The following is a 16552-nucleotide window of genomic DNA, read 5'->3' as shown; positions in this document are numbered from 1 at the left end:
TTACTTTGGGGGCAGAATTGTAAAACATATGAGAAGTGTGAGTTACTACACTAATAAATGAGTGATACTTGGGGTGTTTTAGTTTTAAAACAAACGTAAATGTTTTTTTTTTTTTTTTTCTTTTGTTTCTTAAATTGCCACATTAGAAAAATAAAAGAAAACAAAACATAAAAAATATAGGATTTGTTTGGATAAGCTTTTTTGAAGTACTTTTGTGCTTCGTTAGCCTTTTAGTCAAAACACCCAAGGTAAAAACATTTGCACAACAAAAAGCAAGAAGTTATTTTGGATTAATTCATGCTTTTGCTTCATACTTTGGGCCAAATAAGATATATGCCGCGTTTGATGCCCATGAATATATGATACATGGCAAATTTATGAAATATGACAAAGTATATGCCAAGTTTGATGTCCATAAATATTGCAAAATATAAGCCACATCAACATAGCATTAATTTGTGCCATATTGCATAGCTATGAGTCGTGACATTTTTATATTATAAATTTAAAAAATAACAATTTGACACATGGAATTTATCATGTCACAAGTGGTAAAAAAACATGATGTAACCAAACATTTATTTATGTTTTTAATTTTAAAAGCATGCTTTGAAAATATATTTACCAAACTGCATAAAGCACACATAAATGTTTCAAAAAACACAAAAACAAAAGCTTATTCAAATATAATCATAGCCTTGATTTGTGTTTTTGTTTTGAGAAGCAGAAAAAAATGGTTTTGTTTTTGAAAACAATTCATGTTTTTTAAACCATCAAAATAATGGGTTTTAAAACAAAAAAAAAAACTTTTGGAGTACAATATATATGTTTTATAAAAAATGATGATGAATCATCAAATAATAATATGTTTTTTTTTTCAAACCAAAAATTCAAAAATACATTTTTTGTTTTGGCTTTGTAAACAAAAAAAAAAGACATATATAGAGCCAAGAATATGCTTTCCATGTTTTTTATTTTAAGAACCAATCTGTTTCCAAAACATATGGTTTTAATTTGTTTTGGAGCTCACAAGAAAAATAGTTCACATTGAAGAATACCTCCTTAAGGCATTGTTTTCTTCAAGGCTAAATTTGGAAAGAGTGTAAATACAAATATGTACAATATAAATACATACAAAAGAATACAAAATACAATATTTTGCCGTCAATATATTTGTATTTGTATTCCTTCTAAACTGAGCCTTTGGTTGCGTTTAGAACCGATGTTAAATGTTATTGGTGTAAAAGTACATCGATAGCATTTTACATTGAACCATAAAAAGTGACTGTTTTGAGTTTCAAAAAGCGTGACAAGAAAAACGGAGTTTTACACTCTACTTTAGATGAAGTTTTACATCTATTTATGACATAAAGCTCCACTCCATCCAAATGCTAACAAAACCAAATCAGAATGGAGTTTTACGTCGGTCTTGATTTACACTCTTTCCAAATGTCAACAAAATCGAATCAACATAAATATTTAGATTGATATTGATTTACATTGCTTTCAAGCACAGCCTTTGGGAAAAGTACAAATACCAATGTGTTTTGTGCAAAACCTTATAAGGAGTACAAATACAAATATGTAGAGTGCAAAACATTGTATTTTGCATGGTTTTCAAACCATCCTTGGCCCGGATGGTTGGACTATTCAGCCCTGGAACCGTCCAGGTAACTAGTTCCGCTTTACCCAAACTCAGTCCTTGGCCAAAACCCGTTGACCCAGGGTTGAATTGTCAACCCATTCAATGGTTTTCGCTGTTCTTATTTTTATTTTTTTGTTAGTATGAATCATCCGTTCGGATCATACGGTCGAACCGTTGATAAAAAAACTGGTGGTCAGAATGATTTTGATTCCATGTCATTTTTTAAAACGTTGATATTTTGTATTCTTTTATATGTTTTTGTACTGTGCATATTTGTATTTATGGCTCAGTTTGGAAGGAGTACAAATATAAATTTGTAGAATACAAAATCTTATATTTTATATTATTTTGTATATATTTGTACTGTACACATTTGTATTTGTACTCCTTCTAAATTGAGCCTATACTCTTTTCAAAAATCACAAGTCATCCCATTGTTTAGTTGCCATTACTATGTCTTCTGAATTTTGGGGCCCAAAACTGACAACCATCCGATAACTCACTGGCCTACCATTACTCCATGATTTTATATTGTAAGGGGTTCGACTATGATATTCAAATTAGGTGGTGTTCATGAAAATTCACAGGATGCCTTTCAAAGCTTTTTGAATATCATGTATTTTCAGTATCATAGGTTTTCCCTATCGTAAGAGGTGAAGAAAGAAATATGTTTAAAGAGCTTGACCGGACCGACTGGTTGGATTGGAAAAACCATGAGCCGATCCATCAGTTAGTTTGGTCATACCCCAAAAATCGGGGGTGTTAAATATGGGCCAAAACCAGTTGATCAACTTAGCCAATTAGTGAACTGGTGAACCACTCCTGGTTTCATTTTTTTTTAATTTGAATTCAAATTTTTAGGGGTCATAACTTTATATTCGATTGTTTGGTTGGGGTGATCTTTTTTCTTAATATATTATATAGATTACATTATAATTATTAGATATTAATTAATAATATTTTTATTTATTGCGTAATTATGATTCGGCCTCCAATTCAATCTCAAATTCTCAATTGAACCAAATGCATACAATGCAATACATGCTATACTTCTCTCTCTTTTATTTGGTTGGGTTACATATTGGCAATGTTAGTGTAGCACCTAACAGCTAACACTTATTTTAAGATTGGGAAATTATCTAAAATTGACCCTGACTTTTCACGAATTCTCTTAAACTCATCATGTCAACAAGATAACATTAACTTGATTGACTGATATTGTTAATTTACTATTTTACCCTTTTTTATGTTCAACCCATTTTAAAATATCCCAAAATTATCCGCATCATTTTTTTCACCCAAAACCCTAATAGTTTGAATGGAAGAGAACACCATTGCCGCTACTTCTTCCATCTCTCGTCTGAGAAAAAGAAAATGATTTGTCGCTGATTCTTCCACCATCTGAGAATGTGAAAACGATTGCTGCTTCTTTTTCCACCATTTGAGAAAGACCTCCGATGGTAGTTGTATGATCGGTGTTTGGGTATGAATTAAACTAACTAAAGACGATTTCAGCAGAAGTGATTAATTAAAAAGATTTACAGGAACATACTGATCTTAGTTCCTTTGTTTAATACTGTTAGAGATGATGATAAAAGAATTATCTAGGAACTTTAAGTTTCTTTTCTAGAAAATTTTTCCTGCTTCATCTACATGGAATCATGATGTGGCCAGACCAATATAGATCAAAAGAAGGATGCTCTTTATTTACTTGTTAATTTTAGATCATATTTTTTCAGCATATTAGACTCAACTTCATCTTTAGATTTTATAGTTAAGAGAGAACTAGAATATCATTCCAAGTTGCTATCTGGGTGATCCCTTGAACTCTGTGTTTATTCGGTGTTCTAGAACCCAATCCACAATGCGAGTAAAGATGAAGGCTACAAACCGTCAATTACAGATCTAAGTCAAAGGCTTGAAAAAAATCCAAGTTTTGTTCCTATGATCATCTTTGATTGGCATCACCATAGCTTCTCTTGATTCAGTGTAAGACAATGTAACATCCACATACAATGATCGATTTACTATGATTGTTATTACATCTCCCACCAGAACATCAAATTCCCTATTCATTTCAAAAGGAATCCACTCACTCCTAACCCTTGAAACATGAAATTTCTCCACCATATATATATATATATTTTCAAAAGGAAGAAATAGTAGAAATATTCTAATGAAGACCTAATCAATTAAGTTGTTCGTTTTAGAATTTAGTGGGTGATGGGTGCTCTCGAAGTTTTGTTTTGTTTTGTTTTTTTTTGATGTGTTCATCAACCGCTTTTGGTTAGGGAACCAGTAACATGTGGTTTTGGAACAAAAATCCACCCCCACACTCAATGAGAAAACGAATGCCCTAATTAAACAAAATTGGAAAAAATGAAGGTGAAATAACTGGTTAGAGGTTCGTTGGACGTTGAGAGTAAGAAGACTCTTTCTTGGACGTACGTTCAGAGCAAAGACTCATCCTTGGTTGTTGAGAAAAAGAAAAACTCTCATTTCAACAAGCAGACATCTTATATATGAAAGAAGTTTGGGCACTTCAGTAAAAAAAAAAAAATGTTTAACAAGCTGACTTGTTATTCAAGAGTAATTTGGTCATAAAATTTGCATTTAGATTGACGTGGACAACTTAGGTCAATGAATTTTAATGATACTCTAATGGATGTATTGAAAAATTATAATGTAATAGAATTTGTGAAAAATCATGATGAGTTTTGAACAATTTCCCCTTACGATTTGCATCTTAAGTCAAGGCCTAAGTTAAGATATCTCTTTTTTTATTTTATTTTTACCTTTTTTATAAAAAAGGAGGCTTTTGTCTTTGTCCCTTCCCATTCCACTCCTATCATCAAAGACTTCACATCATCGCCCCACAATACCCCACAGCACATCTCGACATTTGTATTGGGAACACCTTTCGACGAGGAGATGTTCCCAATACAAGGTCGGGATGTGGCATTGTAGGGCCACTTCCATTATATCACAAGCAACACTTTACACTGCTGAAATAGGTCCCATTTCATTCTTAGCAATCCAACGACATCCATTATCTCCCTCTCCCTTCCCACTGCAGTGACATACACCCACACGCCACCAACAAATTCAGCCTACGCCTCCCCAGTTGACGAACCGCTTCCGAGCCTATACTTACCGTGCGATTCTTCACCATCTAACCCTACACGTTGCTCTTGTAACGGACTTCCCCACAAAGTTTCCACGTTCGGATGGCTACACCCTCACGCCATCTCGGCTCGGTTCTCTTGTCGTTACTAGTAACTAGTAAGCCGTACCCATCCCTTTTTATTTACCAAGCTGCCATTCCCGTCCCGCACAAAATAAATTCACAATGTTGCTAGGATGTCGAAAATACCCTTCTTTGGTCAGTCGCAAGTCGCAACATAAATTTTTTAAGAAAAACTGGTAGCTACGAAAGAGAAGTACGAGAACGAATCGGAAGATATGCTGAGACGCGCAATGAAAGTGAGAGAGAAAATAATGTCAGAGAGGTTATTAAGGCTAGTAAATGCAATTTTCCAGTATTAGACACGAGTCTGAAAAAAAAAAAGAAAATAAAAGATACATAGGAAGATGATAATAAATTCCCTTTTATCAAAATCGGTTTAAGAAAGGGCATGGTTGATTCCGTAGTTTTTGTAGACAATTAGGGGCATAATTGTAACTAGATAATTATATATAGACATTCGTGGAGGGTTTAATTTGGGTGTCGTGGAAACTGGAAATTGAGAAGGAGAAGAGCTTAGCGAGCGCATCGCAGGGGTTTTCGTTATCCATTGTATCTCTCGCTCTGCATCTTTCGTTGGTTCTCCTTTTTGGGGTTTTATCTCTTCTCGAATTAGGGTTTTTGGGCGACCAATCGTTTTGTGCAAGGTCGAAGCCATGGTTTCTGATTCAATCATCAACGGTCAGGCTGCTGTGTCGTCAAAGGATTTCGCGAAGAAAAAGAGGGTAAATAACCAATCTTGGTTCCTCTGCTATTTCTTAATTTGCATATTGTTTTTCATATTTCTATTTCAATTTACGTATCATATTTTTTTTTATGTTAATTCATTCTTTTTTAATCTCTTATTTGCTGTTCAGGCAAACAGAACTGCCAAATTGAAGCAATGCAAGCTTGATGCCAGACGCGAGCAATGGCTTTCTCAAGGTACGTGAAATATTTTTTCCCTCTGCATATCAATTGTGTTCATCGTTTCATTACCTATTTGTTCTCAAGCAAGATTTTGCCTTTTTTTGGATTCTTTTTTCTTCTTTTAGTTTTATTTTAAATTATAGTCTGTATGTTTTCTTTTTCTCTTTAAATAAATATGGATGGGCGGGATTTTGATGCAGTCAAGAACAAGGGATCGAAAGAGGAATCGAATGGTGCAGGTGGATCTCCTCAATCTCCTTTACCTGTGAGCGATGAGCGGAAATCGTCCCTGGACAATTTAGACACGAGGTCAAGAGGAGAGGAATCTAGCCTTCATGACAGCGACTTCGATTCCATGGCCAATAGTCCGACTAGTAACGTATTGGGGGGTAATGACTTGGGGAAGGATCGCCCTGGGACTAGTAGCAGCAGTAGCAGCAGCAGCATCAGCAGCGGATGTTGCTCTGGCAACGTCAGCGAGGAGGACGATGATGGTTGCTTGGATGACTGGGAAGCTGTTGCCGATGCCTTAACGGCAAACGAGAAACAGCAACACCCGACCACTGAAACTCCAGCTCAACCTGAAATCCCAATTGCATCAGCCGTTCCTCCTGAATCGACCAATGAAACCTCTGAAGCGGGCACTTTGAAACCGGAATCCAAGGGAACCGTCCCCAGGTCCGCGCCCAACGGTCGTGCATGGAGGCCTGATGATGTCTTCCGTCCGCAGAGTCTGCCTAATCTCTCAAAGCAGCATAGTTTTCCAACCAACGCGGAGAGGCGTTGCGGTCGTGGAACCATTAACTGGGCCTGCCACAGTTTTAATTCACAGCCTTCTTCGTGCCCTATCTGCTACGAAGATCTTGATGTCACGGACTCTAGTTTTCTACCATGCTCATGTGGATTTCGTCTCTGTTTGTTTTGCCACAAGAGGATTCTTGAGGCTGATGGGCGTTGTCCTGGCTGCAGGAAGCAATACGATGTAGACTGGGAGATGGGTGTGAATGGAGGTGCTCAACCATTACGCTTGACTCGTTGTTGTAGCATGAATACAAGGTCTTAGGGAGAGTCTTTATGTTCTCAGAATATGATGCATGCGGGATTTTCTTTCTTTTTTAGCGTGTCTTTGCGTGGTCTGTTCACCAGTAGAGCTCTGATTTTCCTTCAGAAAGATGTGAATATAGGATAGGGATATGAAGCACTTCGGGAACTGAACTGGACCTCTTTTGAGTTTGATTCTCACATGTATTCTGCTTATGCTGATGTAGAGGATTAAGCGAGTAATTGGGTATGTGAATACATAAGGTGGTATAGATACTGAATACATCAAGAATTCTAGTAAAACATATTTGTTTCATCTTCTCTGCATATAGTTGTGCTCTTAGTGTCTATGCAAGTCTTAATTTCAGATGATCTTTTGCCACAGAAGTGTCTGATGTAACACGTAATTGGGCATATATCGGTGTCTGATTTCACTGATATTTGGAACATTTCACTCTGTTACTGTCATTTTTGCTTTTGAGAAATAAATCTTTAAAATAAGTTACCTGGCATATGGTATTGGTGAATCGCTTAATTTCTGCATATGTTTGTGCTTAATGTCTATGGAAGTCTGAATTCCAGATATCTTTTTCCGTGCAAGTGTCTGATGTAAAAGTAATTGAGCATATCATCAGTGTCCGTTTTCACTGATATATGGAATATTTCACCCTGGTACTATCAATTTTCCTTTTGAGAAATTAATCTTTAAAATGGGTTGCCTGACTTATTGTATTGGTGAATCTCTTATTTCAAAGTGGGGTTATTTTGTTTGATTTGTTTGTGGCTTTACCCTCTTATAATGTTTTTACATGTTTCTTCAGCATTCATCTATTTTTGTACAAATTGTGAACTTGTAAGAAGATGTATCTTTGTGACTCGGGGCCATCATGTATGTGAAGACTTATCGGGTTCCTATTAAAGTGTATGGAGGACTAGAGTCTGTTATTCCAAAGCATTATAACAAGTTGACTGGATCTGATTGGTAGGTACTGCAGTTTTATTGTCTACTTTGCTAACTGATCAAATGTGTTATTTGGTGATAATTTTTTCAGGAATCTGTTGGGACAGATATGGTTATGGGAGCATTGGAGCAATCCCAAAATGATGGTTGTATTTTCTGTTCTGTTTTTTTCTTTTCCTGCATTAGGAATAGTATGTATTTAGATTTAATCTGTTCCCTATTGTTTCTAATCCATATGTTAACAGAATTGGTTTATAGATTTGATGCAATATGTTGTTGTTGCTGCTCTTTTGTATACAGTTTTTCATTATGTCCGTAGAAATTGGTTCCACTTTTGTTGTGATAATTAATACTTCCATAGTATGCTGATGCATTGGTGGCAAATGGCTTATGACGTTGTATGACTATGTGTTTTATGTGCACTTCATTTTTGTTATAGTATTTTTCTCCTATTCTTTTGATGGTAGATGTGATAAAAGAAGCCAATGCGTTATTGCTTGTATCATATCAGGGTTTCACAAACAACTGAGCTAAGGCCAAGAAGTACTTCAAGTTCCACTTTGGTTACTGTAATACTACTCTCCAAGGGTTATGAGGTTTGGAGTTGAGCTACCGAAGTTGCTTTCTAGCTCTTGCAGAGGATATCCCTTGGTAATTTTGTAAAAGTTTCAGTCATCACAAGCCACAACCATGATAGGGGGAAGGGGGGGGGGGATAGGTTATAACTCATAAGCAGGCAAGTTGGAAAGCACATTTTGTTGTGAGATATTGTCTTTCTAAGGAAGCCCGGATTGGCTGGTGACAAAAATCATGCACAGTGGGCTGGGCAACCTATCATGAGTGAACACACCAGTGTTCTGTATGCATAAGGTGTGGGTTCCATGTGGGCCCATGTCTACTGAACACTGGCATGTTCACTCGTGATAGGTTGCCCAGACCGCTATGCATGATTTTTTCTCCAGCCCATTCTTTCCCTCCCAAGGTACTAGATTTTGTTTGGATGCATATGGAGTGTAGTATTGGGCATCAAGAAGCAGTCATCTGTAAGATAGGTGTAAAATAGATGAGGGATTGATCTAGATAGTTCAGAATTGATGTTGCTGGATAATCATCACATTGAGAGGTTAGGGATCTTTCATCTATAGTGAACATCTTGTTTAGATGTATGCGAAAATTATTAAACACCAAAGTTGACAGCATAGCTAGGAGAAGTTGGATGTCCAGAGTTGTGTATGGGAGTCTCATTTTGGGTATAGTTATATATGAGGAGATCCTGAGAATTGAGGTTATTGTAATTGCTGTTGTTTATTCAATGCAATTTATTGATCTGGTTACCAGTCTAAAAAATGTGTAACAGAGATGAGATGTAGACATGGATGAGTGACATGATTAAATTATAGAATCAAAGACGTAGTAATTTTAAGAGTACTCAGGCTTGTAAAGGTGGTTGTGCCCTTTGGTATGGAACATGTAATTGAAGGGCTCCTTAAATGGATTGATGCAGGTTTTATCACTTTGTCTTGTAAATTGGAAGGCAGGCTTTTCAGATGGTTAATTAATTGCCTTAGATAATTGGCCTTCCACGATGCTGCCTTCTAGTTAAAATCCTATTGCTGTGTGGAGAAGAATTTTGGGCAGTTAAGAAGCAAAACATCCATAAGATGAGTGTAGCCAGAATGATGATGCTTAGATGGATGAGTGGGGACACAAGAAATGATAGAATTTGAAACAAGTGCATTTATCTGCAAGTAGCTCCAAGCCTTCAATACGTGACAAGTAGACAGAGACGGTTTGAGCATGTGTTCACCTTCTACACTAGCAAGGGCCAGGGAGTGACCGGACACAATTTGAAGAACTTGGTGTAGTCCAAAAAGACATGGTCTGAAGCAATGGGAACTGGTTTCATTTGTAGGAATCTTGGGGTAGAGGTCTTAGGTGAAAAATAAAGGAAAGTGTATTAATATGGTTTGAGCATGTGGTTGTGATTACATTCTGCAAGTCTGCAACAATAAGAGTGGGGTGGTAAAACAATCTGGAGAGAACATTAGTTGAGACGAAATATGTTATAGGCTCACAATTTAACAGGGGATAATTAACTGTACCTTTTACTTTGAAAAGGGATATGGCCTTGGTTTAGAGTGGGGTGGTAATACAGGATGCATATTGCTGAGACATGTAGTTGGGATAAGAATTTGTTGGTTTGTGTACTTATTATCTTAAGTTCCTGTAGTTATGTGGAGAAGAATTTTTGAAGGAGCATAAAACATGGTTAATGTTCTTGCTTCCCATATTTTATGTGTTTTACCCTGTAGAGAAAATAAGCCATATAGCTAGCTTTTGGTTAAAATGAAGAGAACTGCTTTGATTGGTTCCTGCGACAAAAGTTTCAAATCTTGATTCTTGATTCCTTGGGGAACATTTTCTCAGTCTTATAATTAGTAATTACTACTATATTCTTTTTTAACTTTGCAAGTATTAATAACACATCTTTGATTGTTTCACTGATTCAAAAGAAAACAACTATATTAGTCTTGCAATCTCTTGAGCTTAGTTTTCAAGGCAAGGCGAGGCTAGGTGACGGGGATTTTTTCAAGTAAAAAACATATATCCTGGGGTAGTTTCCTAGGTTCCATAATCATATTTACTTATTAACTGTCCATAATTTTCATAACAAAAGTATAAATTTCATATTAAAGTATAGGAAATCAACATATTCATGAGAAGAAAAAAGAAGAAAGAAAAGAAAATTAAAAAAATATAGGGGCTGAACCCATATTTTTGTTATAGGGAAAAAAAAGAAAAGGTGGAAAAAATGTGTTGATTGGATTTTCTAATTAATGAAATATTTTCAGAGTTATTGATAAAAAAGTGTCGATTAGACAAAATTTTAAGTTCCTCCTTATTTATTGGTTCAGGTTTTGAAGTTCAATACATCATTTAGAATGTCTGTGTTGATTAAACCCTAACAAATAAGTAAATAATAAAAAGAAATGTTCCTAAATCCCTGAAACATATATAATAGGTAGTGATGGCTTCATCATTTGCTATGCATAAAAAATGTGGGGATGAAAGAGATCAGTGTGATTGCCTGCGCTGAAGAATGGCACGTGCTGTTTTTCATGCACTGATCAGAAAAAATGTCTTTTTTTTGTGCATGATAATAAAAAAGAGTGTTGTTTCTCATGCATATCACCTCCCAACGAAAAAAACGCAATTAGACCTAACCAAATGGTTTTCGCCAAAACTAAGGGGGGCGTCCCTACAACGTAGGGACGTTCAATGACCTAAAGCATTCTTCTGTTTGTTATCAACACAACAAACAAGCCAAAAAAATCAATTAATTCTCCAACTAGGGCGTCCCTACAACGTATGGATCAAAACAACAAATTCTTGAGCCAGAGCCAAAAAAATCAATTAATTCTCCACCCAGAAAAGTGAGTTCAATGACCTCTGAACTTTGTCGTTCTGGTTGTTATTAACTTTTTATTGCCAGAAAAAAGGAATTATGTTTGCATTGCGCTTGATATTACACCTGCAAATAAAACTCAGATGCTAGCACAGTGGAAATGGAAAGAATTTATGCGAACAAGCCATCTGCTGCGTATTGATCAGGTGATTTTAGTGATAGTAGCATCAGTTGTCGTTGGTTTCTCGTATTGGTGCCCGTGTCAGTTGATGTATGAAAACATGTCACATTTCGCTAAGCAACCTAAAGCAATCTCTGCTGCCTCAGTTTTTGCTAGTCATTACATGCAACTATAAAACCCAAAGCACCATGGGATATTATGGTGATATGTGTCATCTTGTATTCCTTTAATCCATTGTTGGCTTACATGGTAGTGGGGTGATGTAGACGTGGAAGATTTGTGAAAACAGACAAATTGACTGCTAAATAATGACCAAATACATTTATTTGGTGTCATTTGTTATCTGATGTTCTATATTTCTACTTTTGGTTTGTATGGACGTGAAAATTTAGAACACAGGTTGACCCCTAATTCCCTAAATGATGGCCAATTTCATTTTACTTGTACTTCTACTGGTGTCAAAATAGGAAGAATACCCAAATATTGTTCTCTTCGCCTTTCTGGATATTTATTCAACTTGTTCATCTTATTATTGCCTTTTTATTTATGCTAATGTGGCTTTTGCATTCTTTTAGAGAAAGGGATACATGGTAATATATTTTTCTGGTCCATAAACCATGCTCCCATTCTTTCAAGTAAAAAAAAAAGTTCTTTTAAGTACAACTTCATGAACATGGTTATCCAGTTGTATCTTAACAATATCTGTGCGTTTTTTATAATTTTTGCATGAATTCCCAATATTTGGGTTTTTGTGGCATTGGCTAAGCTACATTCTGGTGTTCGTCCATGGAGCACTTGATGGTAGGCATAGAACCTCATCCATTATAATATTTATTATACAAGGCTGTCTCTCAGAGGCTGATTGGAACAATTTTTTCATCTTTTGGGAGGTATAGTTTTCTCCTTGCTACAATGGTATCCTGCTATCCCTACCATGAGACATCACAGAACATGTAACTTCAAATTTTGAAAGTTTCTTATTTTGGTTTCTCGCTGTTGTTCTCTTGTACAAATACAATGGCATTCAGGTTTTGTATTGACCTTTGAAATTTGAAATAATTGAGCCTTATTTCTTATTTGGGTAGTGTACTCTCGGTCTCAGCATTTGGATCGTAACAAAGATGGGGCGTTTAACTTGTTTTATGGTAGGATGTGAGGTTAGATGATTCCAACTAGCTTGATAGGGCTTCTCAGATCACCTGCATGCGATGCGTCATTTAGTTGTCCGTCCTGTCGGTTCACGAATAACCCACGCCCACGTTTCCAGTTTCATCGATCACACTCCTGTGGTTTAAGTTGCCCTTGAAATATAGAATTTTTGGACATCACTGGCTCTTGATCTCTATTGCTCTCTGCTTCTGGGTGTCTGGGAAACATTGTTTCTGCTGATCGAATGGTACTTTATCACTCTTTGATATGCCACCAAATGGATTTTGTTCAGCATTCAGTGGCAGGTGCAACTTGAGTAATTTATTTTCATTTGTTTGATGTGTTTTTCCTCCAGTCCAGTCTATTCTCAATCTTGCTCCCATTGTTTTGGGGTAAGATGATATTTCAACTATCTTATTTCTGATAACTACCAAGATTTTATCTAGTAGCTTTTGCCAGGGGACAGTTGCGAACCAGATATGCCATTAGGAAATAGGAATGTGGAAAATCCAGATAAATATCTCCATCGTTTATTAGTCATAAGAAAGCATAAAATTTGTGTTAGAATGGGGTTTTATCGCATTATTTGTTTTTCTTTTATGTTAACCACAATTCTCTAATCAACACTCAACACAAGTAAGTTCTGCCTTCCCGTCGATGAGACTTGCAATGGTGGGAGCCACCGACCTGAACAGGGGGGCTCGTGCTTCTTCCACCACTCGATAAAGGTAGACTTCTCCAAGAATACGTCCTTTCTTAGTTGTCCAATATCGACTGCTTTTGAGACTAGATCCTCCAGTTGCACCACCATGCGCCTCACCTCTTCATCAATGGGCTTGGTTTTGGCAGCCACGCAAAGGTCCTCTACGTTGGCCCAGAAACAGGATTCAGAGTAGTATCCTTCTCTTTTCAGGTTTTGGCATTCTCGAGCCATCTCTGTGTGTACCTGTAACGCTTGGGCCTAGCCCTCTTTTCATGTAGGGTCCAGTGTCGTCGTTCCTCGAATGTCGGTAGTAGTTAGCGATGTCCAGAGGTTCGACAAGGCGCCGGAACCTTGTGCCCAGCTCCACCCACTCCTTTACTTCAAAGTTGTCAGGTAGTTCATATCTCTTTAGCATCTCAATGATCCCATCCCATATCCCTGCCAAATCCAACCTCTTCACATTGATTTTGAAGTTTTCGGGATCATTTTGAAGCTTGAAGGCATCGTAGTACCCCACCTCACGTACTTCACATACTGTTCGGTATCCATTAAGCGTCGTGAGTCCATCTTCAATCTTGCTGCGGTTGCCAACGATCTTTGCTTGGTTTTTCAGTTTTTGCTTCTTCAACTCCCCAGCAGAGCATAAGCAGAGTCTGGCTCTCGTGCTCTGGAACGGAACGAACGAGCCAACACAAAACAGGGAACTGGTTTTTAACTTGCAATCTCGGATTGAAGTGGTTAGAAGTAATTAAGAGTAACAGCGAATGCTTACCAGCCCAAGATCGTTCAAGGCTGCGTCAATTAGCTTTGTCCCAGCATCGCCAACACCGTCTGAAGACAGCGGGAGCTTTTCCAGATTGTCTAGAATTACCACATCCTTCGCTGGCAGGCTCGCTTGCAATTCAGCCTCGTATATCAAATGTTCCTTGAGACTCCTACAAGCAATGTCAGCAATGTTTTCTTCAGGTTCAAGGCTAAGCTGGAGAGAGTAGAAAAGTAATTGTAGAACGGCATCTGGGTTTTTCAAGGCGACCAATTTGTTGTTGCCGGTACAGAATACATAGGTTCCACAAGGTCTGTAGGGGCTAAGTTCAACTAAGCTGGTTACAGCGTCCGACAACAGATTGGTGCACCCCATGTATGAGCAAGCGATGTGGCTTGTAACGCACAACGCGTTTCTCGTGACGGTGCTAAAGAACTCTGTGGCCTCCTCAGATTTGCCCAGGGGCTCGTAATTGAAGTACCTGGATTTGGGGTTGAAGAAATTAAGAATCGTCTGCAATTCACGTTGAATGGATGAAAGGGGGGCGAGTAATGTCCTGGGAACGATGTCGTATCTCATGATAAAATGAACAAAGTGGCGTGCCCAGTTCTCTCGTCGGAGAGCGTGTTTCACACACAGGGGGATTCTGGCTTTGATGACTTTCTGGTTTTGGCCTTACAAAATGTTCTAGCACCCAGATGGTCGCGAGTACGGCAACGGCGCCGCCTGATGAGTGCCCTGTAAACACTATTTGCTTATTCTCAGTCACAGCCTTCTCCACCTGAAAATTTAGAGGAGCTAGTCAAATCTCTAAGCTAAGTTTGGAAATTAGTCAACTGTCAGACCCAGAAAATATCGACTAAAATCAATTGAAATTTATGAAATGTTCATTCCTTTCCCTTTCATTTTGTCACTGGTAGCTTTAGCATTTACTTCATGATGAATTTGTACAAGGATACGAGTGGCTGTGCTGGGTATGATACCTCCTTGGGGAACTGAGTCGTCTTTAGAATTGTGTCGAAACGACGAAGAAACGATCCATTCACGACGGCAGTTTCATCGTTGCCGATGCTTCTCAGGGAAGGGAAGAGAGAAAGGTCGACTTCTGAATCCCCAAAAGGGTCCTGAGAAAACCAGTCGTCCACGGACCACGAAGCAGAGAAGGCAAAGAAGAGACGAGTCGAATTAGCTTGTCTGTCCAGAATGTAGGTCCGAGTAGCCGTATGAGCGTTCACGGACAGCGAACAGGCTCTCCGTATCAGATCCTCTCCCATCCCTGTAGCTTCACCAAGGTTCCTCCTCTCCGTCATCATCTTCTCTTGGGGTGGCTTCACCGCTTCAGAATTGCAGTGTGTCCGTGATGGGTGAGTGGGTGACTGAGAGGGAGAGAAATGGACAAGCAGAAACCCAATCACCAGAACTACCCCTGATAGGATTGACTCCTTAACATAAAAGATAGGGTGTTATCGGTCATTACAAGCATTGACAAGTATCGACTACTCGACTCGGTTCTGACGGAGGATGAGCTTCATCTGAGCCGGCTGATTTGCTGTATTTTTACGATAAAATCACCAAAAAGCCGATGGTCAACTCATAGCTGGTGTGAAAGTGGAAAATATCTATCCTATATTCCTTTTCCCCGCCACAGGCTTTAATAAAAAAAGGGCACCAGTTGTGCAGATTTCAGTTTCAAAAGCGCAAATGCAAACCATCCAAGCAGAAATATTGTTTATTTATTTGTTTGTTTTTCAGTTGTTGTTGTTGTTTTCTTTCTATTTTTTTCACGCAGAGGTTCTCAGAACCAGCAGGCCCGAAGCGGTGATAAACATGATTCCAACCTTCGGATTTGAATCGATCATTTCAACATTGGAGTTCCAAAACAGTATAAGAGATTGGGCTCGAATTGGATTTTGCCATTTTGCTCCATACATTTTTCGTATTAAAATGATCTTTCGTTCAAATGAAAAATGATTTTCCGAAAGATTTGAGCTTGAACATTTTTTAGTGAAAATGGTTCTATCTGCCAACTTATTCATTTCTAATCTGGGTACTTTCTGTTTCTTTTTGTGTATGATCTAAATATCTAATGTGCGACGTTTTCTTCAACAAGGAAAAGAATTAAAAAGCCTAAAGATCATAAGGTTTTATTTAATTATGATGAAAGCTTCAAAATGTGTTTTCTTCATAGATTATTTATTTATTTTTTTAATTTTCCGTCACAATCTCCTTTCTCAACATCTTGTTTATTGAGCATTCAACAGCAGACGGACGAGAAGGTATTACATATTTCATATTATGTATATAATCAACATATGTTTATTAATAAAGTTTTTGTAAGCATTATATTTTTATAAGGCTTATAATTTCAAGTTTCATAGAAATTATATTTAACATATAATATTCTGATCATTCTTTTAATGCCTACAATATCCTGGTCCAATAAAAAATCTTATGGATAAGATTTTACTCAAATTCAAAATATTGAAAAGATAGAATTCGAATCTAAGTATATCCTACTATTCAATCCGAACCTAACTTGTTCATAGCCTT

General features: G+C 37.4%; 1 protein-coding gene and 1 pseudogene across 2 annotated transcripts; one reads left to right on the top strand and one right to left on the bottom strand.

Annotated features, from left to right (window-relative positions):
* The first annotated feature begins 5354 nt into the window (after positions 1-5354).
* Positions 5355-7288, top strand: LOC104596120 (RING/U-box superfamily protein). Its single transcript, XM_010257158.3, has 3 exons — positions 5355-5614; positions 5747-5813; positions 5999-7288. Exons 1-3 carry the CDS (start codon positions 5546-5548, stop codon positions 6859-6861), a joined length of 999 nt encoding a protein of 332 aa, XP_010255460.2. The 5' UTR covers positions 5355-5545; the 3' UTR covers positions 6862-7288.
* Positions 5997-16147, bottom strand: LOC104596110 (protein EDS1L-like; annotated as a pseudogene). Its single transcript, XR_016084110.1, has 3 exons — positions 14986-16147; positions 14012-14783; positions 5997-13906 (listed from the first exon to the last, which is right to left on the bottom strand). The product of XR_016084110.1 is annotated as a protein EDS1L-like (transcript).
* Between the last annotated feature and the right edge of the window lie 405 nt (positions 16148-16552).

Source organism: Nelumbo nucifera, chromosome 3, assembly GCF_055504915.1.
Source record: "Nelumbo nucifera cultivar China Antique chromosome 3, China Antique-T2T, whole genome shotgun sequence".
Classification (NCBI taxonomy): domain Eukaryota; kingdom Viridiplantae; phylum Streptophyta; class Magnoliopsida; order Proteales; family Nelumbonaceae; genus Nelumbo; species Nelumbo nucifera.
The sequence above is the reverse complement of the archived record's forward strand: the minus strand, read 5'-3'. Positions and strand labels throughout refer to the sequence as shown.

What these genes read in the sequence shown, in the direction of transcription:
- LOC104596120 (XM_010257158.3), top strand. Translation starts at nt 5,546, where the DNA reads ATGGTTTCTGATTCAATCATCAACGGTCAGGCTGCTGTGTCGTCAAAG. An exon ending in ATTTCGCGAAGAAAAAGAGG is followed by an intron (nt 5,615 to 5,746) that starts GTAAATAACCAA and finishes TTTGCTGTTCAG; the next exon opens with GCAAACAGAACTGCCAAATT. An exon ending in CGAGCAATGGCTTTCTCAAG is followed by an intron (nt 5,814 to 5,998) that starts GTACGTGAAATA and finishes ATTTTGATGCAG; the next exon opens with TCAAGAACAAGGGATCGAAA.